This window comes from Balearica regulorum, chromosome 1, assembly GCF_011004875.1.
Source record: "Balearica regulorum gibbericeps isolate bBalReg1 chromosome 1, bBalReg1.pri, whole genome shotgun sequence".
NCBI classification, from domain to species: domain Eukaryota; kingdom Metazoa; phylum Chordata; class Aves; order Gruiformes; family Gruidae; genus Balearica; species Balearica regulorum.
In genome coordinates this window covers 2,256,543-2,281,875 of record NC_046184.1, presented here as the reverse complement: position 1 = coordinate 2,281,875, position 25,333 = coordinate 2,256,543, and the positions used below count along the sequence as shown (strand labels likewise).

At 40.0% G+C, this 25,333-nt stretch overlaps 1 protein-coding gene across 2 annotated transcripts in view; it reads left to right on the top strand.

Moving 5' to 3' along the window:
• LRGUK (leucine rich repeats and guanylate kinase domain containing) overlaps positions 1–25,103 on the top strand; it is a 52,961-nt gene extending 27,858 nt beyond the window's left edge. The window contains exons 14-20 of one of the 2 annotated variants that reach the window (XM_075755823.1): positions 3,340–3,541; positions 4,578–4,691; positions 8,008–8,165; positions 11,519–11,607; positions 18,360–18,494; positions 23,750–23,919; positions 24,300–25,103. In XM_075755823.1, the coding sequence (XP_075611938.1) occupies positions 3,340–3,541; positions 4,578–4,691; positions 8,008–8,165; positions 11,519–11,607; positions 18,360–18,494; positions 23,750–23,919; positions 24,300–24,451 (1,020 nt within the window). In that variant the 3' untranslated portion in view covers positions 24,452–25,103. The remainder of the gene's footprint in view (positions 1–3,339; positions 3,542–4,577; positions 4,692–8,007; positions 8,166–11,518; positions 11,608–18,359; positions 18,495–23,749; positions 23,920–24,299) is intronic. The other variant, XM_075755907.1, reaches the window with a different exon arrangement.
• Positions 25,104–25,333: the final 230 nt, after the last annotated feature.

Sequence of the window (25,333 nt, the reverse complement as noted above, 5' to 3'; positions counted from 1 at the left end):
AATTTTAATTATGGTCTGTGGGCTGAGACTAAAAGTTTAGAGCTGTTCATTCCCTTTAATCTAGAGTATATCTTTCACTGATAAAGTAGACTGACACAAATTTTAGAAGTTAAATCTTGCTGAGTCTACACTTGCAGTTAGTGAAGCAGCTGCAATTCTGACACACAGTTATGTGTTGGAGGAAGCACGTTTGCAATGCTTTCCCTTTGCCTGTACACAGAGCACGTTCCAACCAAGGGTGTAGTGGTGGAGCACCTAATGTGTCTCATGCTTCCAGAAATATAAGTCCACCTTGTCTCCTGCCAAAGGCCACTCTCCATTGCACTTATTACTGGTTATCCTCTCATTCAGGCTGGGGAGTCAAAGGAAGGAGGATATAATACTAGTCACATCTTTTCTGTAACCTCATGCTGTTAACTGAAGAAATTGAGGTGCTTTAGCTATGTTAAATGTATGGACATCTTCAGCTCAGGTAGTCCTTCAATCTTTCTTGACCTCATATGCAAATTCAGGAAACTCAAATTTTACGCCTTTTTTTATTTTCCAAAAATCTCTTTGGTGTCAAACTCAACTCCTGTATTCTCCCATTCTTTATTTTAAAGTCACTAGGCAGTCATGCACCCTATTTTCTCTGTACAACAAATTTATGAGCACACCAGAAGCTTTCTGTATCTCTTCTTTTTTTCTCCTCCCTACTCATCCCAGACTACTGATGGGCTGCCTCCCTATTCCTACATAGTTCTGTGACTTACGAATCATATGTTACGTTATTTCTTGATGATAAATGGAACTCATTCACGGTGCACCTTCAGATGAGGAAGGTGTTACTAGGCTGGAATGTGGGTCTGCTTTCTGCTGGTTTGTCTGATCTCTGAATGTTTACAGGCCTAGCTGAAAGGAGGTGGTCACATAGCTGGATGTAAAGATTTCTGTGCCCCAAATTGTCCCCTTGAGGTTTCACCAAAATGAATACGATTTTCCCCCAGAATCGCTCCCTGAAATTTTTAGAATGGATCACTGTTCCATACTTAGAATGCTGCAACCAGGAAAAAAAAAATCTAGTAAGTGTTCAGCCTACTATTGGGTTTTGCATGATTTTGCTTGTATTTGATTATATTTTAGAGTTATTCTGGAGAACCCCCACTTTAAGGATGTGACAGTCCGTTCTGATCAAGTAATGAACAGTGCTGAGATCTGACATACTTAGTCCTTCTCTGTTCCTAGCCACTCTACTGCAGAAGGTATATCATGCCTCAGTGAAAATGCAGTAAGCTTCCCCACCTTTACCACAGTGCAATAATGTGCATGGTGTCACTTTGGAAAATTTGGTCATCACAAGACACTACAATGGTTGTTGGCCTATTGGGCTTTTTTTCCACAATGACCATTAAACACCCAAAATGATCATTTTTATATATATCATCATGCATATAAAAGTAAAGCGAAGAATTTATTGTTAGTGTGATGGAATTTTTAACAGTCTGTTCTAAGAAGAGACCGACCCCCACCTGGCTACAACCTCCTTTCAGGTAGTTGTAGAGAGCAATCAGATCTCCCCTCGGCCTCCTTTTCTCCAGACTAAACACCCCCAGTTCCCTCAGCCGCTCCTCATCACACTTGTGCTCCAGACCCTTCACCAGCTTCATTGCCCTTCTCTGGACACACTCCAGCACCTCAATGTCCTTCTTGTAGCGAGGGGCCCAAAACTGAACGCAGAACTCAAGGTGTGGCCTCACCAGTGCCGAGTACAGGGGGACGATCACTGCCCTGGTCCTGCTGGCCACACTATGTCTGATACAAGAATTCATTATGTGTGATGCCCATCCTGTATGCTAGATACTACTGCTTCTCGTTCCCCCTAAAACCAGCTTTGTCCAACTCCAGGCCTTCATTTTTTTAACTGACCATTATTGAGATGTTTATAGTTGTGAGGTGTCTAGTGGCAAGACTGTGCCCCATCTGTTATCCCATGCCTGTAGTCCTCTACATGGTGTCCTGTGTTTCCACTTCTCAAGGTCTTTGCTATCATGCCAGGCCTCTATTTATCTAGACTATGTTATTATGTTGAGTCATAAACATCTCATTCTACCTGGAACAACTGGTTGTTACTGCTATCTACATAAACCTGTGGTTGTACCTCACAAAGATAAACAAAAGTAAAACAATTAGATATAGATACCTGGTCAACAGGAGAAATTGCTGGCACAGCTAAACTAAGAAGAGTTATAGCCAAGTCAAGAAAAGTTCAGAGCGAGCAGGGCAAGTCTCAGTCCTTGAAAACTCAGTACAAATATTATGATCTGTTGCAAGCAATGGCAATGCTATATTGCAGGGCTACATGGTTAGAATATTCTGGTTTATGTGTAGATAGCGAGGGAGAGAGAAAAGATTCTTCAAAGTATGAGTTGGTGCAAAGGAGAGCTATCGGAAATTCAGGATTGGTTCCATTCCCTACATCATTTAATAACACCTCGTCTTTAAGTCCTAGCATGCAGACAGGTCTCCTTTTTCAGATCTAGCAGAAACGATTATAGGTGTTTGCAGTCCTCAGCTGTCAATTAGTGCCAACCAGAGCTGTTGTCCTTACAGCAGAGTTGATGCAATGCACATGTAAATGTTCCCTAGTCTGCTATATTAAAAGTCCTATTCAAGATAGTTTATTGCTCATAAAAATGGTTCGAGTTGGGGTGACTGACTGCGGTGTGACAGCTGAAGAATTTGCACATTATATCTCTGCTGGGGAGTTGTGGTTATACCCACTTTTGGGGAGGGGGTAACATTGTAAGCTGCTCCAGCAAGACAAATATGCTTGTATCTTCGATGAAGTTGCATACTTTCACTTAGAAAAATGTACCAGCTGAGGAGAAAATTGTCGGTTTGTTCATAGTGGAAAGCTAAGGGCCAAGGTGGTGATGCAGGTAAGTTGTGCTGTGTGTCAGTATAACAGTGTGAGTCAGTGGTACGCACATTTGGAATAACTAGGTTTTGATGTAATAGATCGGATGGAGCAGAAGGAAGAGCCGTTAACTGGTGGGTATGAGAAGTATGATGCCTTAAATCACTGTGTAATTTGACTAAAAGGATTCTTTCAAAAGTGTGTTTAGAATATACTATTCTTATAATGCTTTCCACACGTAGTTTAGGGCACTTCACCTTGAACTTGCCTATTTTGTAAAGTTGGATGCTAGATCTTGAGACTTGTAGATTGGATACAGGTTTCTAGTACTGCTTTCACAGTAATTTGTGATAAATACAGAGTTGTCCTAAAATCAACTACAAGTTCAACAGGCGCTCAGTTTCAGGAACAAAACATTATGTTTCTCTGCTTAATTTTAAAAGGGTGTGCGTAGCTTGAAAAATACCTACTTTAAACCCCGATATATCCTGTTAGTACCAATGAACAAAGAAAAATATGAGGGGCATCTGCGGAGGAAAGGATTATTCAGCAGACCAGAGATTGAAGAGGCAGTCTCCAGAGTGGACATGTACATCAAAATAAGTCAGGATTTTCCAGGATACTTTGATGCAGTAGTCAACACAGGTAAGTTAATCTCTTTCATACTATAAATCTGACTTCTAATGTCACACCAATAGATGGACTGAAACTACTATGCAAACAAAGCCACTGGCAAATATTAAACTAAGAATGACAAATGGTTTGATGTTCAGCTTAACAGTTTAAACTATCCCTTAATTGATTTTCCCAGCTAATTCTTGTCCCAGGAATCCAAAAGCTCAGGAGATCTGTCAGGACTGAATTGCTCTATGTCCAAGTTGTGCTTTAAGCCCATCTAGAAAGTGAACCCAGTATTGAACTCAGCAGCACACTTGTTAAGTGTTGTCTCCTATGAGAATATTCAACTGATCTGTGCTAATTGTTGGTTTCTGGGCAGAGTTCAGAGGTACTTTTGATCTAACAGACTTAATTATCTCTGGGCAGGATAGGCTTTTTTCTAGTGTTGAAATGACAGCTGATGTGCAGTCTGGCAATGTCCCACTGTAAAGAAGAGGCTGCTGCAAAATTTTTCCTTGTAGGACTCTTCTGCTTAGTAACTTGCTCCAGTCCCTCAGCCTGAAACAAGGAATGTGAGGGTGGTATATATTTCATTACAACAAGTATTTGCTTCTTGATATTTAAGAATTGAGGATAGCACGTGGTAGAGAAGAATCGTTTTCTAGTACATTCTGTGCCTGCCCTTTTGTGGAGGTGATGTGGTTCAGCATGGTGATGGTGAAATATATCATTGTGGTATGAAATATTGTATTGGTAGTTATTGTCAAGGGCATATGGAGCTTACGATTTAAATATAGCATTAAAGAAATAAAACACAGTAAGCCAAATTGCAGAAGGAGAATATTTAGGTGAGTGCAGAAACTGAGATGAATTTCAGATTATTTTCTTGAATGGGCTATTTATGAAGACAAAGATTTTTCTCCAAAAGAGATGAGCTGGATGAGTTAAGAATGCATTTCTGTGTCAAACTAGTGTGATTTGTAACTTTGTACTGATGAAAGCTTGGGGTTTTTTCATTGTGTATCCTTTCTCTCCACCATGAAATGCATATCCCTTCCTGCAGATGAATTGGATGAGGCATTTACAGAGCTGAGTTTTCTCGTAAAGACATACCTGGGTTTGGAGCCACCTGCAGTTTTTGATAGCATTCGGGACTTGAATAGCAAAGCAGGAGCAGGTACTGTGTCTGACCACATGCTACTACTGTTTTTATCAGTAGAGTATTCCTATTTATTTGTTACAAGAATTGAAATCTGTGAATGATGCAACCTGTGAGACTGCTTGTCTCTGAAAACTCCACACGCTTCTCTGTAACGGGTCTCCTGGGCTGATTCTTCCCTGGGATCTGAATCTTTAATGGGATCTTTCCAGGTACTTTACACCACTGTGTGCCTTGAGGCAAAAATATCCAGACAGTGAGTTGTCTCTTATCTGAGGATGGTTTTGTGCTGAGGATCTCCCATTCATTCCAGATGAATCACAAGTGAGATACGTGTCCGCAGCTGAGAGCTTTCTGCCTATCAAACTGTTGAGCAACAAGAAAAGGGCATGGCACTGAGACCTTACTTCATTCTCTTCCCCAGGATAGCCAGAAGCATGAAGAGTTATATGAAAACCAGGACAGTAAGATGAGTGAAGTCAACTTATAAATTCACTCCAAGTGCTTTTGGGGCTACCCACTGTGGGATAAACCCAAATAATTGGTATTGTGCTTACCAGAAGCTTTTTAACCCTTGAATGACTAAGGCTGGAGCCTCGTGATCACTTCCAGCTAATCCAAGTGCATGCTGCTGCAAAAAGTAGTCATGCCCAACTTCAAAAACTAACCTAGGAAAAAAACCAACATCCAGCTTTCAGACAGATCGATTCCTTGATCAAACTCATCAGGCAGCTATAGGATTGGCTCAAGGAGGGAAGGGTGGAGGAGAAGAGCTTCATGGCTGCCTGTGGAGAAAGAAAGGAGGACTACTTTTGTCAGAAGCAGCGTAACCAAGATTAGTTTAACGTACTGTGAGAACTCATCTGTAACCCTTGAGTTTATTCCAGAGCAGGTTACCAGCTGAGATGAAAGCAGAATATGATCTCTAAAATACTGGACAAAAAGAAATAAGAAACAGACATTACAGTAGTAAGATGTTGTGCAACACAGACTAACGAGAAGCTCATTTATGTGAACTTTTTCCTCTACAAGAGGCCTCCATGGTTTATGGCTGTCTTGGTTAGATGCATTTCAACAGGAGGGTTAATGAGTTTCCTAAGTAACACAGAGCCAATATTCATGACCTTCTGTGTGGTTCAGAAAGCTGCAAATAAAAGTAGCTGAAGGGAGGGCAAAAAATGTTAATGAAGGATAGTGTAAAATTCATCAGTTCATCATTTCAGGTAATTTTGTATCCTGAAAGAATTAATAAATACTGATTTCCCAGTGGACACGAAAAAAGCTTCTACACATATTGTGGCATCTCAGTGCTACAGCAGTGGGGACCTTTCTGAAGAATCTTATTTAATCTTAAACCATGTAGATTTTATTTTAATTTCCAGAGCTTCCATGTTTGTTTGAAGTGAGAAAGAAGACTTCCTTGCCTTACTTATTATAATATTGTTGCTTATTTGTCTTAAAAACACTGGAGACATTTTGTCCTGAGAGGCAACAAAACCCACCAAACCCTAACTAGATTATCAGGAAAGAAGAAAAAGGGGGAGGATTAAAGATAAAAGATTTGTATATAATTGTGGTCTTTTTGAAGATATATAGGTATGTGTCTGAAGTTCCCTTAAAGGACTTTGTATTCCTCAGCAGTTCCAAGTTCTTTCAGTGAGTGACCTGTCACTAGTTACAGAAACTTCATTAATAGTACTAGATTTTGTAATTCTGCTGTCCATAAAGTAACTTTTAAATTTACTATGCACCATTAAATTCATTTAGAGCTTCATTTATAGGTGTTTAAATAAATTTAACTATCCTATTTCTAGAGATCATCTCTTCTTATGGACTGTGTGAAATAATTTATTTTAAAAAACTTGCCCCAAGGTTGTCTTTAATATGGACATTTTTAGTAAGATAGTAGCAGGGGGAAGATTGGTTGTGTGAGATTATGATAGGTTGTTAATTCTTTTTTTAATGAACTGCTGTGCAAGATCTTTTGCTCGTGTATAGAGTAAAAATACTGGGAGAAAATAGATAAGTTCTTCTTTTTAAAAACTTTTTATAGCAGAAGTATAATACATTTCAGAGCTGATAACGCTTTGTACTTGCATTAGCAGCTTTCATCCATGGAACTCGGTACTTTACAACTATTAATTATATCTCACAGCAGTCCTGTGGAGTATGTGCTACTATTTGTATTTTACAAATGAGGAGAGGGACATTTATGACAAAGACTGATTATTTGTGATGCTGAGCATCAGAAATCCCACTGAAGTTTTGGCGGTGTGAAGCTCTGCACCTCTGAAGGTTAGGCTCTACTACTTACTCAGCGTCAAAGCGAGTAGTTTACTGTGCCTGAAACAGAACCCACCAGTCTTAAGACTCATCTCTGTTCTTACCACCAGAGCTTCTGGCAGCTACAAACCAGCAGTATATAGTAGGCAGGCTGAGAGTCATCTGATGACTGTAGAAACTTTTTATGAAGGCATATGCTAAGAGAAATAACGGTATTTAGTACATGAACATGCATATGGGTGGGATGTCTCTTTGCCTTTCATCCATCACCTTTGTATGTAACTTCTTAGGTTGTGAGCTCTTGTGGTTTGATATGACACACAATATAATTAAACCTTTCTTATGACTGGATTTATGCATTTCATGTACCAATATTTATAAAAATGTTTCTGTCAATTTCATATTTAGATACCATTTTATAGACAGGACAAATCCCAGTTCACAGATTTTTTTCAATTTTGAAAAAAATGTTTTTTGAAAAAGTGAGTTAGTTGCGTCTTCAACTTTCTGGCTCACGTTCACATTTGATACCAGCAGTGCTGCAAGTCTTTGGATTTTTGTTCACAGAAATTCAGATAAATAACAGAAGAAAAGGTGCCCTGCTTCAACTCTCCATCACATTCCAAGAGCTCTGAGAAGGTTAAACCTTCAAAGCAGGTAGACTGTAATTAGCTCAGAGGTCATAACATATGGTTATGGTGGTGCCTGCATATCAGAGCATCTGTAACAAAATGAGCTCATTTACACGTGGTTAAGCACCTCTTCCTAGTCCATTAATGTAGGGGCGGGTTTTTTTAGATTTTTCATAACTTTCATTTGCCTAACTATTCAAGGGGGATGAATTTGTTATATCTGTGAAGTACTTGGAAGGTTTAAAAGCTTTTTGGGAACTGCATGGTTTATATCCTTTATAACTCCCACAATTATCTTTTGTGAATCCAGAATTGTGCCAAAAGCCAGCTAATGATAGTTGCACATGACTAGTTTCTTCTTGCTGTAAGCAGAGTGTTGTTCAGAACATTTTTGTTGAGGAGTGTCTTTTCTACACTAGGTTCAAGAATACGGCTCTCACAAGAGCAAAAATTGTCACCCAGCAGAGTAATTACTGGAACTACTCGGTCTTCATCTGTCAATGAGTTCTTAGACTCTTCTGCCAAAAACTATCCAGGAGGCATCTCAGACAAACTTGCTGCACAACTGAGCTCTGTGGTAAGGAGCATTTACTCTAACCTTAGACAGAAATGATAAGTTGTAGGCAAGAAATACATGTTGGTCAGACTTTTTTTTCTCCAGAGAAAACTGATTCCTGTTCTCTGGCCGTCTCTCATTTCAACAACATTTACCAGTTCCCCAGAGTTAAAGGCAGATTGATGAGAATGAGGCAGGTAAACTCAGATGACAGGACAAGCTGTCGTTGCTGCTCAATTTTACACCAGAATAAATCTGTTGATCGTTTCCAGGGATGTGGCATCTCCTACCTCTCTGGGCAGCCTGTTCCAGTGTTTCTCCAGAAATCATAACTGGTTTCATCCAATCGTGTACTGATGTAAGGGAGCTGAATATCATCTCTCAGTTCTACAAGAAGATAACGAAGCTATCCTATTCAGAGGAAATAGTTAGATGCAGTTAATAGGACAATGAAGATTACTTAAGAACGCCATCCTGTGGCAGTGGGAAAACTCATTCAGTCGAGCCTTTCGGAGCGTATGCTAACTATAACTGCCAGAGATCAAATTTAAGCACATTTTTCACCTGCTTTTACTTTTTCAGTCAACAGATTCAACAATGTGCTTGGATTTCAAATAACCTTTTGCAACTTCAGCTTCATGTCTCTTTTTTACTTCTCCTTAATAGTCCTTTCCCTAAAGGCATTCATTCTCCTTGCAGGCAGTGGGGGAGTTTGGGCTATGAAGCAGATGTGTCTAATGCTCTTTTTATACAACGACGACAGGAGAAAGAGAAAAAGAAAAATGAAAGCTTTAAACTTTGTTCCATTCCAGGGTTATGATGTCATTATGATGAATGATGGCTTGGCAGGCATGACTTGCTGTACAATTTTGCCACTATCTCTGTATTTATAACTACCTCTGATGTTTAGAATTAGTGCTGTAGATGGAGCAAAGTAACAGACCCCTCCCGCCCCCATTTCCCAGGCTTTAAAAAAGGCTCTCTTAGGTGTGGAAAAAGGTATGACTGTAAAATGGCTGACATAAATAGGGAACCTCCCATCTTTCAGTCTTCTGAAATGAAATACCTCTTTTCAAGCCACGCAGAATTAAAAAAAAAGTCACAACTGTTGTTTATTTTCATGTTCCTTTCATCCAAAGGTTTGTTAGTTTAATGTGAGAGAGAAGCCAGAATATTTCTTACCTTGGTGGCACTCTGCCATCACTCCTACCCCAGCAATTTATTTTTCTCACTTTTTATTTAATCTTTTTTATTTTTATTTTGAAAGTTTATGTTTTGTCAAGTCAGGAAGAAGTGGTTTATGATGAAGGAGGCTATCATTTACCTTGAGTTTAACTTACTTAGTGGCCACAAGGCTCTCTTTCTTATTAATCTCCTTGTTCAGTGCTGGTAATACCTTTTTGTTATTTACTACACTAAGTTTCCAATATATTTTTACATGCAGAGGAAGCTTTACAGCATCAGCTGAAGTGTCAACATAGTAAAACGTTCAAGGTGAAACACAGGTGCCTCTTAGACCATATTTAATGAGAAGAATATAAATACGTCTGTGGCCTTAAAGTAAAATTTTGTCTAAACTGTTACATTTAGGACTGCAAATGATTTTTGTGCCTTTGGCACCCAAATAGTGTGCTGTCACTGCAGTAACCACATTCCACTCCCATCATGTAGAATTGAAAAATAAAAAATATGAAGAAATGAATGTGAATTATCCACAAGCAAAATAAGAAGCAGGATCTGCTGTTCAGGGGAAGACAGTAGATCTGATTCCTTGCAGCCTTATCCCTTGTGAGCATGCCAACCCTGCACTAATTTTGTGCAGGGTTTTTAATTTTGTAATTAACTATACAAGGTATGAACAGAAAGGTATCTATGCCTGTAACCCACACAGAAAAGAGAGTGAGAACTGTATCTTTACCAAAAGAAAGCAAATCAAAACACAAGCTCAGTGAGCATCTAAGCAGAGTCTTACTTATTATAAATAGTGAAGGAAAGTGAAGGATATAGTCATAATGTGAGCATTCAGCAGATTAACTATATCCTTTTTTCGTTGCTCATACCATGACAAAACACCTCAGTTACAGACATGTGATTTAGCTATTCAATTGATAACTATCCATGGCTATCTGTTGATAACAAAGCAGGATTTAATAACTTTGCTCGGTGAATTACATTTTATTTTTTTAAGTACACTGCAGTGCCGCGTTTGTCTGACCTGAGAAATTACATTGTCCTACAGCACATGTTAATTAACACAACCTTAAAACTCGGGACCACGTTTTCCAGTCTGCTGAGATTATAATATGTTCATTGTACAAAGTCATTTTAACTAACTGAAATTTGCAAAAGGTAATTCCTGCTCTAAGGGGGGGGAATATTGGCTGACATGGAGTTGGTAAGGCAGGTTTTCTGCATTGCTGGAGCAAAGAGACAAAGACAGTGTTTTTAAGATGTAGCAGAGGCAAATTCTTCTGTATTGAGTCCCTTGCTCGTGAAAAGAAGCTTAATGCAACAGCATAGCTAGAATTATCCCTGCTCTAACATATTGGCAGGTTGGGAAACATCAAAAGTGGTTCTCTGCAGATACTGGAGTTCTGTGTCCAGTTCTGGGCTCCCCAGTTCAAGACAGACAGGGAACTACTGGAGAGAGTCCAGCTGAGGGCTATGAGGATGATGAGGGCACTGGAGCATCTCTCATATGAGGAAAGGCTGAGAGAGCTGGGGCTGCTTAGTCTGGAGAAGAGAAGGCTGAGAGGGGATCTGATCAATGCTTATCAATATCTAAAGGGTGGATGTCAAGAGGATGAGGCCAGACTCTTCTCAGTGGTGCCCAGTGACAGGACAAGGGGCAACGGGCACAAACTGGAACACGGGAAGTTCCACCTCAACATGAGGAAAAACTTCTTCCCTCTGAGGGTGACCGAGCACTGGGACAGGCTGCCCAGAGAGGTTGTGGAGTCTCCTTCTCTGGAGAGATTCAAAACCCTCCTGGACACGATCCCGTGCAACCTGCCCGAGGGGGGTTGGATGAGATGATCTCCAGGAGTCCCTTCCAAACCTGACCAGTCTGGGATTCTGGGATTCCTTCTGGCTACATCTTGGCACATTTTGACTACTATGAAGAAATGGAGCTTCACTGGAGATGAACATCTTCATTTTTCAAAGCCAGCGAGATTTCAGACCAGAATTTGGTTTGTGTAGATCGATGAATCATATTTAGCACCTTGTTAGTTATTATATAGCTCACTCTTTTCCCAAGACATGTAAACGCATACACTTTAGAGCCTTAGCAAAAGAGAGGAATATCACAGCCAATTAAGTTACCGTATATACTTTTAAGTTGCTGTATAAAGTTGGTCATATTTTTTTATCAGGAAGAAGCTTCTCTCCAAAGGCGTCATTCTGCAGCACGTCAGGCTGTGTCAGGGAAGGCACCGAGTGCATACGTCCAGCTCTTTCAAAGGTAATGTAGAGTGTTTTCAGCCAAGTCCTTTGCAATAAAGTGAAAAATGCCTGTTTAAGATTTCTTTTCCACTGCTCTTAAGGATGAATGATTAGAAACTGTCAGAGATTGCAAATCTTATAGACAACTTGCCTTTCTATCACTTTTAAATCCAGCCCGACAAATATATCACACACTGCCTGTGTTTTGACTTGGGTTGCAGCAGTCCTGAAACGTATACCGAAAATGTATGAGGCAGAGCCATCCACAAATAAGTTGTCTAAACCTATGAAATTATTATATGCGTCTTCTTTGAGAGAGCAGAAAAGGATCATTTTTCTGGCAGCTCACAGCCTCCGACATGTTTTTTTAGCACTACTAGTAATTAGTGTTGGAAACTCATAGCCATGCTCAGTGCAAGGTTGTTTGCTGCAGTACACCCTCTGTAGCTATCTCTGTTTAAAATAAAAGCTGATTCCACTTCCTAATTTTATTTTTTTTTAATTTTTATTTTTAGAAAATGGATCCTATCATCTTGACTGTCTCCCTTCTTCTTCCTCATAGTTACAGCCCTGCAAAAATGGTGTTAAAATGTACCATCTTTGACTGATCTTTTGTGGCACTCCTACCTTCTTCTGGTGTAAATCCTTCTAATCTGAATTCTTCGTTGCTTGCTTTTCCTACCTGCCATGAAAAGGCTCTCAGTGCTGACATTTAAAGTATCTAAATCAGCAATCATCAGAAGGAGTAGAAAAGTTCACACCTTTCAGCTTATTTCAAGCCTGTACAAATGCAGTCACCAATTGTACATACCAGATGTGGTGATGAAAATCATTCCAATGACAAAGTCTGGAGATATTAACTCTTTAAAAAAAAAAAAAAAAAAAAAAAAAGAAAGAAAAAGACCAAACCTGCTGAATTAAACTGTCTCTAGAAAACCAATGGCAGAAGCTTATAGGCAGAGATGCATGATTACGATGCATTTTCCAAATCTTTACTTAGAGAAAAGTTTTTTTAAGTAGCTGATTAATTCATTTTCAATTATGTTGAAATGAGAAGAAAGATGGAAATCAGTGTTTTCTTTTGCTGGATGTTTTGGGTTTGATTCAGTGTTGCAATGTGAACTGTTCATCCGAGTCTGCCTTAGTTTGTTGCTCTTTGCTCCCTTTATTCCGCTGTACTCATTCATTGGAAGCTGATTTTGGAGTTAAGTATCAGACTGCTTTGGCAGAGCTGTCAGGCAGGTGAGAGAAAATCCCGTCACCCCCAATCAGCATTTGCAATTACCAGGCCTCAAGGGATAGATGCGCTCAGCGGAATTGGAGGCAAGAGTAGACAACACGCCATTCCATGCAAGAGGTTAAGTCAAGAGGTGCCATAAATATGAATGTTGTAAAATGGTTGAAATTCTGAGAGAGAATCTGAATCCTGGAATGTAGCAATTAGCAGAAAACCGAGCAGGTCATGTAGTCCAGTCCAGCAGCAGGTGTATGGTTGCTCCATTGAGTGTGTTTGTTTATACAGAATTGGATCAAGTTTGAAATACTCTTAAGAGAGGGGCTTTGACCTTGGAAAAGCTCGCCTTGGGTTTGATGGATCTTTCTTTCAATATGTAACTACGGACCTGGGTCATGAGTAACTTAAAAGGTTATTGCATGTCATCTTAGCTGTGATAACCGTCTTTGTGCACACTCTTACCGTATAAGAAATATAAGGTGATGTGGTTTTCTTTAGCTTTTATCAACGGCTAAGCAAGGAATTTGGACACAGATTGTGTGAGATGACACAAGGTAATTCATTATGTCATTATTCGTAGTAATATTAGCAGCAGCACCCAAATAATTTTGGAGTAGTTAGACTGTTATCTTGTTTTATACCTTTCCATGGTTCTTCCTTAAACTATATATACTGTAATGTCTTTTCATCTTTCTCTGTAAGTCTATGCTTCGTAAATTCAGTAGGGTTACTATAAAACCTCTCTTAAGTTGTTAATTAACTCTCAAAATTGATCGGTCCAGAGTATTTCAAGTGCCACTTCAACAAGTGCTGGCAAAGACGACACTATAGCCTGCATCTGAGGCACAATGCTTCATTGTCTCTGCATATGTTGCTCAAAAATTTCACTGATCCTTTTGTGCAGCCATTATTGCATTAAATACCCAGGTTCGACATCTCATCTCATTGTTATGTCTAGATCCATCTCGGCTTTAGTGCTTCCCAGATTTCTCTCTCCTATGGAATATCCATAGTTTAAATTATTTTCTTTCAAGCTGTATTTTATTTGGAGGTTTTTATTTCTCTTTTTACTTGACTACATAAATAGTATAGGTCATGCCCGTTTAAAATACAGTTTTAAAAAACTCTTGCTCTCTATTCTTGCTTTAATCTTATCAGCTTCATTCTGATGAATTTTTATTTAGAATATGATAAATCTTTTCTTTATTTTCATTGTCAGCAGCAGTGCATAAATGTACTTCATCGACTTAATCAGTCCGCTGTTTATGCAAAAATATGATTTCTTTCACTGGTAATGCATCTAGCCTTATGGAGGGTTTTAGCTGATGAATCTTGATGTAGTAAGCTTGCTGCCATAGCACTCCTCGCTGGGGAATACTGCTCCTCTAGAGGAGCTGAGAGAAAAGAATATGCGCCCCTGCTTCAGTTACTCCGATGTAAAGCCTCATTTTTACCCTGAACTACCATGGAGTTTGAATTGAGTAGACCTGTGGCTCTGAGAAGCAAGAATGCATTTTGTTCTGCCTGTTCTACCCCTGGGGAGATGACATTTTGGAGCAAAGCGGGGCAGGTAGAGAGAAGGAAGTTCATTAAAATGGATTCATTTCAAATTTCACTGGGAAATACAAAAGGGTCCATGGTTGCCATGGTGGATGGAGTCGGTATAGAATGAAACTTTGTTCCACTTACGGCATTGTAGGTAACCTGAAGCAAAATAAGACAAGTACTTTAAAAAGTAGGTGATTATCATTTTAAAAGAACAAAATTGATTTTTAAACATGCAGGTAATTGATTATGTATTTTTTAGCCCATAAAAATACCAATATGATTAGCTCGAAGTTTCTACAATTTGTTGCTTGAAGATTTTTTTTTTCAGCTGTTGTACTAGATTTTAATTGTCTGAACTCCATTAAAGCAGTGTTTTATTTGATTATTTGTACCCTGATTTCTGTGGTTGAAAAGGGCTATGAGTGCAAAGTACCAGACACTTTTTGTCACGTAATGAGGAAGAATTCAGTAACTTTAGTATTTCTCCAGTGGCAATGCTGGCTCATACACACCTGCCTCTTCTTTTTCTTCTCCTGCCCGCTCTGTCCTGCCACTGGCTCCAGTGTCACACAGCTTAATGATGAATTGGATAAAGGTGCAGATCAGGTTTTGCCAAACAAAAAGGTTGTTTTTTCAGCCAGATCAATTTTCCCTGACTCTCTGAAGAACCACTTGTGCTGGCATCGTGCTGAGAGAGGACTGGGAGTGTAAATAGGTGGCTATGGACCAGAAAGAGAGGGCAGAGGCAGCTCAGCTGGCTTTTGAGCAGCGCTGCTGCAGAGAATGAGAACCCTACTTCAGTTAGGAGTGAATCTAAATTCTATGAAATATATGAAACTCATGCCAAGAATGATATATGCAAAAAAATTCCTAAGGTACTAGGTGTTTTGAATTTCTTGTCTATCTGTAAATATTAAAAGATTCTTTAATGTTTAATCTCATCCTTACACATTTTAACCCAAACTGAAATATAGTGCTTAATTTTCCTGAGTATATGTTAGAACTTTTTAAAAGTGGTGTCACACAAGAATCTAACCTATTTTATTTATTGCAGTCCCGCAGGGTTATCTACATAAATTTAGATTCTTAAATCCAAATTACTGAAAACCTGGCCTCTTTATTTTCTGCCTGTGGCTGTGTGCAGGTGTAATTAAAGTCATTTTGATGTCTCATTGCCTAATATAATGTACGGGCAATGTTTGGTGGTTTGCTCTGAATAATTTCACTAGTTGTCTGTGTGTTTGAGGGTAATAAATAAGGAGTTGGGTTGAAGTTTCATTCAGATCAGGCCTTTAGCTAATGATTAACTTTTTGATTTCATCTAAATGTTGCTGAAAGAACTGGAGTAAGCAAGAGCAGGCATCACTGAGAGGAGAATTTATAACATGCAATCTTTTTTTTTGAGTTGGAAGAAATTCATACACTTTACAGTTTCACTGGAGCTCCTTGCCAGAACTGGGAAGAGAGAAGGTCCATGGTCTACCTGACATTGAGACACTCTCTTCAGGTTGGACTTTCTTGCAGTGAGCATAAGATTTGCAAGCGTGTGGTTGCATGCATGTCTTGCAGACCCTCTTGTCTAGTCAACCTTTGACTTCAATAGAATTTTGCTTTTCCGTTTTATTTCTATGCCCCTCTTAATGACAAAACTAGGAGATTGTTCTGAACTACATGGATATGCCTTTTCATAGGGTGCTATTTAACTTCTCCAGCCAGTTTTTCTTTTTTTTTTCTTTTTTTTTTTTTTTTTTTGAGCTGGGGCTTTGTGGTGCAATTGGATTTACACTCTGAGCCCAAATGCCTGTAATGAGAGTACAAAACTTGAGAGGCAATGTGAAGAAGACATTTAGTGCAGAGATAGAAGGTGAAAAAGCATCCTTATTACACCTTTAAAAATGCATGTTTTTCTTAGCTGTTGGGCGTGTTGTTTTAAGTTTATTTATCAACTGAGATGTAGCTTCTGAGAGTGGGTCGCGGGTTCTGAATCCAAGCCTTTGCTCCAGGGAGTAGAGTTCATTTTCCTGTGGTGGCCTGCTCCTTAGAGGGGTGGTCTTGAATCCTGTCTTCAGATTTCTGCTTTGACTCTTCTAACCTCCATTGTGTGCTATATATTGAACAGAGCTCTTCACTGAGAGATTTTCTTTTATTCTTTTTTTTTTTTTACTTTTTTATTTCCATGATGTGGATTTACAAGAAATTATATCTGAGAGCACTCAGCTCTGGGGGCCATTAATGGAATCAGGCCCTTTCTCCTATGTAATTGGTTCAGATTTTGATCCGAGCTGATAACAAACACTATTACCAGCAGGTGGTTGCTTGACAGTGAAACAATAGCAGCTTGAGGCCTTACACTAGGGAAGCTTTATTTATAGGTATTAATAATAAGAAGAAATTAAAGAAAGGGGAATTTAAAGATGAGGAGTAGAAAAGCCTTGTTTGTGATGCAGTATATTGGGCTAGGGACTGATTTCTGAGGAGGAGTGGGGAAAGCTTCATCACTGAAGCACTAGAAGACCAACAGAGGGGAACAATCCTACTTTGGCAAGATGAGGAGGCATGAAAAGAGAGTTTGAGACTCCAGCCTCTGTGATTCCTGTGGGGAGGTGGCAGTGGTATACTTGTTGCCTTAATGGCCTACAGGCGTGATTGAGGGTTTGATGAAGAATTCAACAAGTATGGACTTTTCTCCCAACTGTAGCAATGAGACTTCAGAAAAGATATTAACCCTCCTTAAAAACCTAGCTTCTCCTGTGGAGCAAGCATTCAGCAGTTGCTACAGCAGTTTAAAAAGTTCTTCCTAGGGGAACTAGAAGATGACACATGAAAGTTACTTATACTCATTGCCCTTAAAAATAAACAGATTCCTTCAGATTTTCAGCTGACGTGTGTCAGTGGGAACTGTGTCCAGTTCTGGGCTCCTCAGTTCAAGACAGGGAACTACTGGAGAGAGTCCAGCTGAGGGCTATGAGGATGATGAGGGGACTGGAGCATCTCTCGTATGAGGAAAGGCTGAGAGAGCTGGGGCTGGTTAGTCTGGAGAAGAGAAGGCTGAGAGGGGATCTGATCAATACTTATCAATATCTAAAGGGTGGGGGTCAGCAGGATGGGGCCAGACTCTTCTCAGTGGTGCCCAGTGACAGGACAAGGGGCAACGGGCACAAACTGGAACATGGGAAGTTCCATCTCAACATGAGGAAAAACTTCTTCCCTCTGAGGGTGACCGAGCACTGGGACAGGCTGCCCAGAGAGGTTGTGGAGTCTCCTTCTCTGGAGAGATTCCAAACCCACCTGGACGCCATCCTGTGCGACCTGCTCTGGGTGATCCTGCTCTAGCGGGGGGATTGGACTAGATGGTCTCCAGCGGTGCCTTCCAACCCCTACCAGTCTGTGATTCTGTGGGATGGCTCTGGTACAGGGGGGTAGATGTATGGAATCTTCCAAGAGTTATAATTTTAAATTCACCATTTCATTAAGGACCTCTCATGTTTGGCACTCTTCACTGCTGCTTCTCTTTGGTTTTAGCTCTGAAGTTCAAGACTATAAGTAAAGTGGTGTCAATACTGCAGTTACCAGGAATGCTTTTTTCAGGTGTTATGCATGGCGGCGAAGATGAAACTTCTCACCTTGTGAGTTAGCCCCAAGGAGTGGGATTAATCTCACCAGATTTTCAGTGTCTTTAATAAAACTGTCTCTATCTGAACAAGTTACCCTGTGTTGCTCTGTTTCAGTGGAGAATGATTCACCCAACCTGCTCTTGGTCTCTACTTAAGCTTGCGTTTACTCATACTGTAGCTGTGACTGTTCTCTCTATTGGCTATAAACAGAGCCTGGATTACTACTCCCAACTGCTTGTTGCTGCTTCTCTCCCGCTGGAGACAATGCTCTCCCCCATCTGAACAGGTCTTGTGAATTTACTAAGCACTAATTATGCTCTTACAGTATATAAATGCATGTAACAAGCACTTTATTTTCTTTTTGTATTAATGTAGGGACCTGGCAGTCACTCCTGCACCGAGCAGCTCCCGTCAACAATTACTGGAACCAACAACACATGCTTCACTGCTCTCAGATGGAAGGAATGTCACCCAAGACCAGAGCTTCCCTCTGACTAACCCAGAGAGCCGGTGAGTTCAGTTTCTGAGAAGCAGATCGTCGCTGGGTGGAATGAAGGTTAATGCTGCAACGTGCAAGATCTAAAACCATTTCCCAAGCTAACACAATTGTCTCATCTGTTATATCAACAGCTTTATCAAACATGTGTCACTGCAACATAAAACAAAGTCTTGTCATTCATGGGAATGGTTTCATTTAGACACCATAATTCACGTACATAGAAAGGAAATTTCAAGAGCTTTCTATCAGGAGGATGTTTGAAGGGAAAAAGATGCTGAAAGAAACTTAGCCCAGGTATAGAAAAAACAGAACTTGAGTGATAAATATTTTTTTAGACAAATTTACCAGATATTGCTGTAAGAATTATTTCTCATTCTCTCTTTAGAGGATTACCATAGTCACTGTTGAATACCATTTGGGAGGCTCTGGGTGATATCATGATGTTGAGATTAATATCTCCTCCATGATAACAGCAGACCCCATCAGGATACTGAGCTCTGTAGTACCTTTACCTTCTCTTACTATCTCGATCATTGCTGCTATGCTTGAGATCTTGTCCAGCATCTCTGCTTGTGAACGATGAACATCCTCATGTATATGTACCACAGCCAAACAGGCTCTGAGGTATGGGAGGGAGACAACTCCTATCTCATTTAAAGCTTGTGGAGAGGTGAGGATAGAAGATTTGAAGAGGCTACATCTTCAGTGTCTTTTAGGCCTTCAACTACAAAGCGGACTATTATTTTCCTGACTTGCTCTGTGGGTCCACATTGCCTCTTACAAGATGTTTTCTCCAATGGTCCTGTCTCCCAAGTACATCTGAGCTCTGGTTGCCAACAAGCCTGTCTGCAGTTGTGGCAAGTGACATTGTGGCCTTTCTATGCTGTATCCTGGATAAGCTTCCCCCCCCCGGCTTCTTCTGGCCATCTGTTGTAATCTTATGCCCAGATGGGATACACAGGAGCAGCCGGATGTCACAAAACATGACCTAGTGAAGCATAACACGCCAGATCCCCCATCCACACTAGGAAATGGGTGTGTGCTTATAGCCATGCGCTGCTCACTCTTGGGAACCTACCATAACGCTCATCTGAACGCTGCAACTTAAAATGAGCTGAAGTCTGTGCCGTATGGCTGTTGGTAAACCTGAATTTGATCGTGGGTTCAATCCCATGTCTGATATCTTGTTCTCATTCCATACAAACCAAGGAACCTTTCCTGCTGTATTTAAGCATACCATACCATGTGTTTTTCAGATCTTTTAAAAATCGCTGTTAAATAACCTCCTAAACACACGTGAGGCAGCTTTTCACATTAAGTCAGACTGATGAGAAATGCCAAACATCTTCATAAGATTTCAACCCATTTGCTTTATTCCTCATCTGTTAAGCAGAACTCTTAGCTAAACTTGCTGTTGAAAAAAACTCAGTGTTCCTTTTATATCCTAGAGAGACTGCCAGTTCCCTCTATGTGATGTACTACCTGACACTGTAATTAAAAGGAGTTAATTAGCGTGCTGTAAAAAGGTTGAAACCGAAGGCCCTTGCAGATTCATTTGTCCTGAGTATTTGTGCCACAGTGGAGTGTGCCGAAGAGGAACAGAGTGAGCGTACGAGAGAAACTGAGTGCGTAATAGGTTGCACAGGGATTATGCATCATCTGTCCTTACCAGTAAGAGGCAAGACCTGTAACTCAAATGAGTGTGAAGCTATGATGAGTTGTAAAGGTCTTACCCTTCGCATATGGGAATAAATATGTCTTTCCACTCCACCACATTTTAGTGTTTTGACTTTAGCAGTGTTTTCATTTAGCACTGTTAATAACACAGTGGAAAAACAACTGTGAGGAGAGAACAAGCAAGCTGCTAATCTGATTCATTTTCTGTGCATGCATCACAGCCCACAGCAAAATTGTATAGAGTCATGTTGTCAAATCGTTTTGCAAGGGAAATATGGAAAGTTTGGAAGAAATTTGCTTATAGGCGTGATTGATGGAAATGCTGTTGTGTAGATGCGTTTGAAATATTGGTGAGAGAAATCCCACATTTCTGCAGTATTGTTGTAAAGCCTGTAGTGATTTTGTTTGAATATTGGGGTGAGTTAATATTTTCTTATTTCTTTCTCTCCAATTTTATGCTTTCAACATTTGGAATGGAAGAAAGAGTAAACTAAAAAAAGCCATCAAGGGGTAAGACCATGAATGTGTTGACCTCCAGGCACAGCCAATGAAGGAAATACTGTTTTCCTGCAGATTAGTCTGATATCTCACTGGGCAACACTGTGTCCAGGTCTCACTTTTTTTTGCATTATTTCTCAAATCTGGCAGGTTTTATTTTGCTTGAGCTGTGGTGGAAGCGGCATCATTATTCGTCAGGTCACTAACACTTATGGATTCAAGTCCTGCAGTTGTTTTGTTACTTCTGGTCTATAAGTAAAATAGATGATCCTGATTGCATTTACTCAAGAGTGAAAATTAAAGGGTTTGTTTGGACATCTGCCCACTGATCTGCAGTTTTCAGCAGGGCAGTTTCTAATTAAATCCATGGCTTCTTTTCATTGCTAAGACCGTAGCTATGGTCTTCTCCTTGGAAGTAAACCCTGACGACCTAGTCTTTCCTGATTTCACAAAAGAAAACACCATGCCAATTTCCAGGTATTTTTTTAATTCCTCTGCTGGGGGCTGGACTCTCCCACACATGAAAGCGTGGATGTTTTTTGCCTGAGGTTCCATTTGTTTTCACTCATAGGCTTAAACAATTTATCATTGCCTGTGGTGAGTAGCAGTCCTTCAGGGCAATATATCTTACAACTGTACTTTAAAGGATTGCTACTCACCACAGGCAATGATAAATTCTTTAGGTCTCATTTTGACTAGTAGAGTTGTTTGTAAGGATCTTGAAAAAATCTGGTTATAGTTTAACAAGGAGAGGAGAAGAGAGGAAGGGCAGAATATAGTGAGTTGGAGAGTAGAAATTTCTTAATATGTTACTTTACCTTCGTTATTTGCAAGTTTGAGGGTGGAATCAGAACCTCACCTACCATTTACCAGTGCATTTAACAAGTAACTGTCTCACACACTTAATTGCACATCCCCACTCCAGCCAAACACAATCAAATGAAAAATAGCCATCACTTGAAATATTACGACATCGTGGGCAATGATATATGTTAGGGTTTGGCAGTCCACTTCAACCATAATCTAAAGAGAATCTATAGCAGTCCAGTGCTTTACACCTCAACTCATTATAATGTATTTTGTATTTAGTGCACACAAAATCCATTTATCTCATTACTCCATGGGGTAATACCAAGGTTTTTTTAAGCTGCTTATTTTTCATTTCTTTTCCATTTAGCTGACTGGGAAATTTCACTAGAGTGAAAACTTTAAAGTCAGGACACATGCCTGCTTCACCTATAATAGTTCTGTTTTCTGTGCTGAGGCTGTCAGGGGAAGGACTGGCGATGGGTTAACCAAACTCATTTACAGGTCACCTGGCAAAAGCACGAAGGAGAGGTAGGTTCTCAGCTCCTCTGCCCCACCCCTCCCAAATACCTTGGACATCTAGATGGCAAAGACCTCATAAGCTCTAGTTTTCCCACTTATTTTTGATGTTCTTCTCATTGGGTAGTTTTACAATGAACCTTAATTAAGTGTTTCCTGTGACACTTCTACCTGGGTACCTATCTTCCCTTTACACCCTGCCAAGCGGTATGTAAATTATTGCCCACAGTTTACCTTCACTTCTGCCCTTTAAGAGGGACAGCTGGGGAGAAAGGCAATGAAGATTTTTGTTGAACACCTTAGGATACTGGATTTTAACATAGTGTTAAAATGTAGCTGTGGCTAGAGATCCACAGGGGGTTAATTCTAACTATATGATATCTAATTTTTGCCTTTATTTGTAGATGAATGTGTGACTACGTTCTCTGACACAAAGGCAGAAGTAGTCAGCCTTTTAGAAATTGGAATAGATGTTGTTGAAGAGTCCAAGCTGCTGTTTATACTAAGCCTGGATTTACTCCTAGTCATTTCTTATCCCTGCTGCAGTTATGTCTGATGTGTATTACAGACAGCTAAAATGAGATTACGACTAGGGTTAAGCACTTGGCTAGAGCATTCAGTGTTTGATGAACATCCTTGGATGCAGCAGACCTCAGAGGAAGTCGCAAGCACTCAGCACATTACAGGATATATTCCTTTACCTTGAAGGCAATGGCAAAATTCTCACAGACTTCCACAGTACATCTAGTGAGAAGATAATTACCTGTTTCTTATGAGAGTACCACACTGTTTTATCTCATTATTCATGATCCCTTTTTCTTATTGTATGGATTTATTAAACGATCGCTGAAATACTTTCTTGCTATTCCCCAGAACACTGTAATCACAGTATTCTCACAGGCTAAAATACTCCTTGCAAGAATTACAGCATGAAATACTTTTGGCCTGCACCATGGATAAGGGCAGGGCAGATAATCTTTGAACTTCCTCCCAAATTCATAAATCTATGAATCAGTTTCTCTCACCTAGACCAGAACAGTCTTTTCGGTATGAAGAGAGACATTATGAAATATCTTATTACTCCAGAAATACATTACAATTTTGCATTAAATAGTTATTGATGTCTCCATATCAAGCAAGGCCTTTTCCTTACTTTCCTTGGAGTAAATTGATAGTATGTAGAAGGAAATGGGAGGCCTTTATCGGAGCAAGCTACAACATGGTCGTTATCATTGTCAGAGTCTCACACCACTCAGGCTTTGGCTTTGACTAGATTTTCTGCAAGAGACGTAACAGGTCAGAGGTGCCTTGGGTACTGCTCACTAGTAAATAGCTACTCATGGTCTGTGTTGTCACTGGGGTACTACAGAAACCTTTTCAAGGCAGTTCCTATTTTCTTTTACTCACCAAGAGAGAACATCATCTGCAGTGCTGAACCACAGATTTGGAAACAGGGAGCTCTGAGTTCTGATCCCAGATCCGAAGCTGATTCACTGTGTGATGTCAACCTCTTTATTGTACCTGTCTGTGCAATTAATTAAACCAGTAAACAAAAATCAAGAGCGGTAGTAGATGTGTTTGCTAGCACTAGAAATTTTGAGAGAATTGTAATGTGTGAACAAGCTTTGTGTAACTGATAAGTACTGGGATTTATTTCTGACTTTTGATTGAGTTGTGTGACTGCAACATCAGGAATACTGTCAGACCTGGTGCATATGCTTTTTTTTATTGCTATTTTAAAGCATGAATCATTTCCCCCTTTCAGCTGCAGAGAGTCTGGTCCTGCTAGTGGACTATTTCTAATCTCAGCTGGTGCACCTGCTGCTGAAGCTCTGCCGGTTAGGACCCCCGTTTCCCGTGCTCGTCTCACTGAAGAAGCCAAAGCTGAGCATCAAGATCCAAGAGGAGCTGAAAATGGAGTGGACAGATTGAAAGGTTTGAACCGTATTCCAAAGTCATAGTTTTGCTCAGGCTGTGTATCTGACTGTAATGATAGTAGCTTTATTTGGGTGACAGGGAAGCTGCTTCACCAATGTTACGATGTGGGAGAATCATCACGGTGTGAGTGCAACAGACTCAATACAGCAGCTTCCTCTCAACAAATTTTTGGGGAAATAAAAAACAGTGACTGTTTAGGTATAAAGTTACTCTTCCGTATGTATGAAGTAGAGCAGTCACTAGACTACCTGAAGGTATCACTCTTCCCCCACCCCTCAAAGCACTGGGGTTTCAGCTGGAGATATGCTTTGTGGTAAATTTTGACTTTTCGTTGAAATAAATACCCTCTTAGTGCTTCTTATTTATAATTTCTGCAGAAACTGAACTCCCTAGTGACAATCTTCACAGAAAATACAGCAAGTCCAAGACTGGTTCTTCTCATGTGCCTCAGCTCATCAGCTGGCCAGGCTCCCACTCCAAACCTGTCCTACCTCCAATCCCCTCTGGGCGGAAGAGGACCAACCCTTGACGGCCACTACTAGCCAAGTCTTTCTCTTGAATCTTGATTCTACACCGAATCTTTCTAACGGGAATACTGATTTTTATATATTTCTCTTCAACAAAGCAAAGTCTGTCAAATATTATTTCTAAATCCATTTCTGATTAACTCTGCCCCCCAAAAAAAGTTGTTTATTTATAACTTTATTAAGAAGTAATTTCTGTATTTCCCAAAGCTAGAAATGATTTCCCCAGGCACTCTCAGCTGGGAAATGGCATAGACTTTTTCCTAATAACCACATGACCGTATCTTCCATTAATTTCTCTCTTTCCTCCCCTTCCTATATTATAGATTTAATTGAGGTGTGGAAGCATCGGGACCTTTGATAATATTGTCTATATTGTAGCACTAGTGAATTATTTTGAAGAGAGATTTTGTGAAATGTTCAGAGTTAACTTGGGAGTGAAAACTAGTTCCAAGTCTTTTTTTTTAATAAAATGTGGTTTTTTGAAAGGATGAGACATAATTCTTTGATTTGCAAGTGTATTTAAACAACCTAGTAAGGAGTCATCAGAAAAAATTATTAGAATTATTGAGAACTAGCTGAACCTGTAAGTAGCTTGTGAAGATTTGGTTGTCTGTATGTGGACCAAAGCTCTGAGAAGTAAATAAAACTCTTGAATTAATGTTTGTCCTGACTAATTTTCATTACCATCCACTTACAGAACAGATAGTGGGGGCCCTTTGCCCGAGCAGCTTCCCCCGAGGAGGGTCATTTGCTATTCAGCGCGGGTCCTCGGAGGTTTTGGCATGCACAGAAGGGATCACTCGTTGCCACAGTGTGGAGTCATGTCCGTGGAAGAGCTCTGGTTTACCTCATCGTTCACGTTCAGAATGTGACCAAGGGTTTTT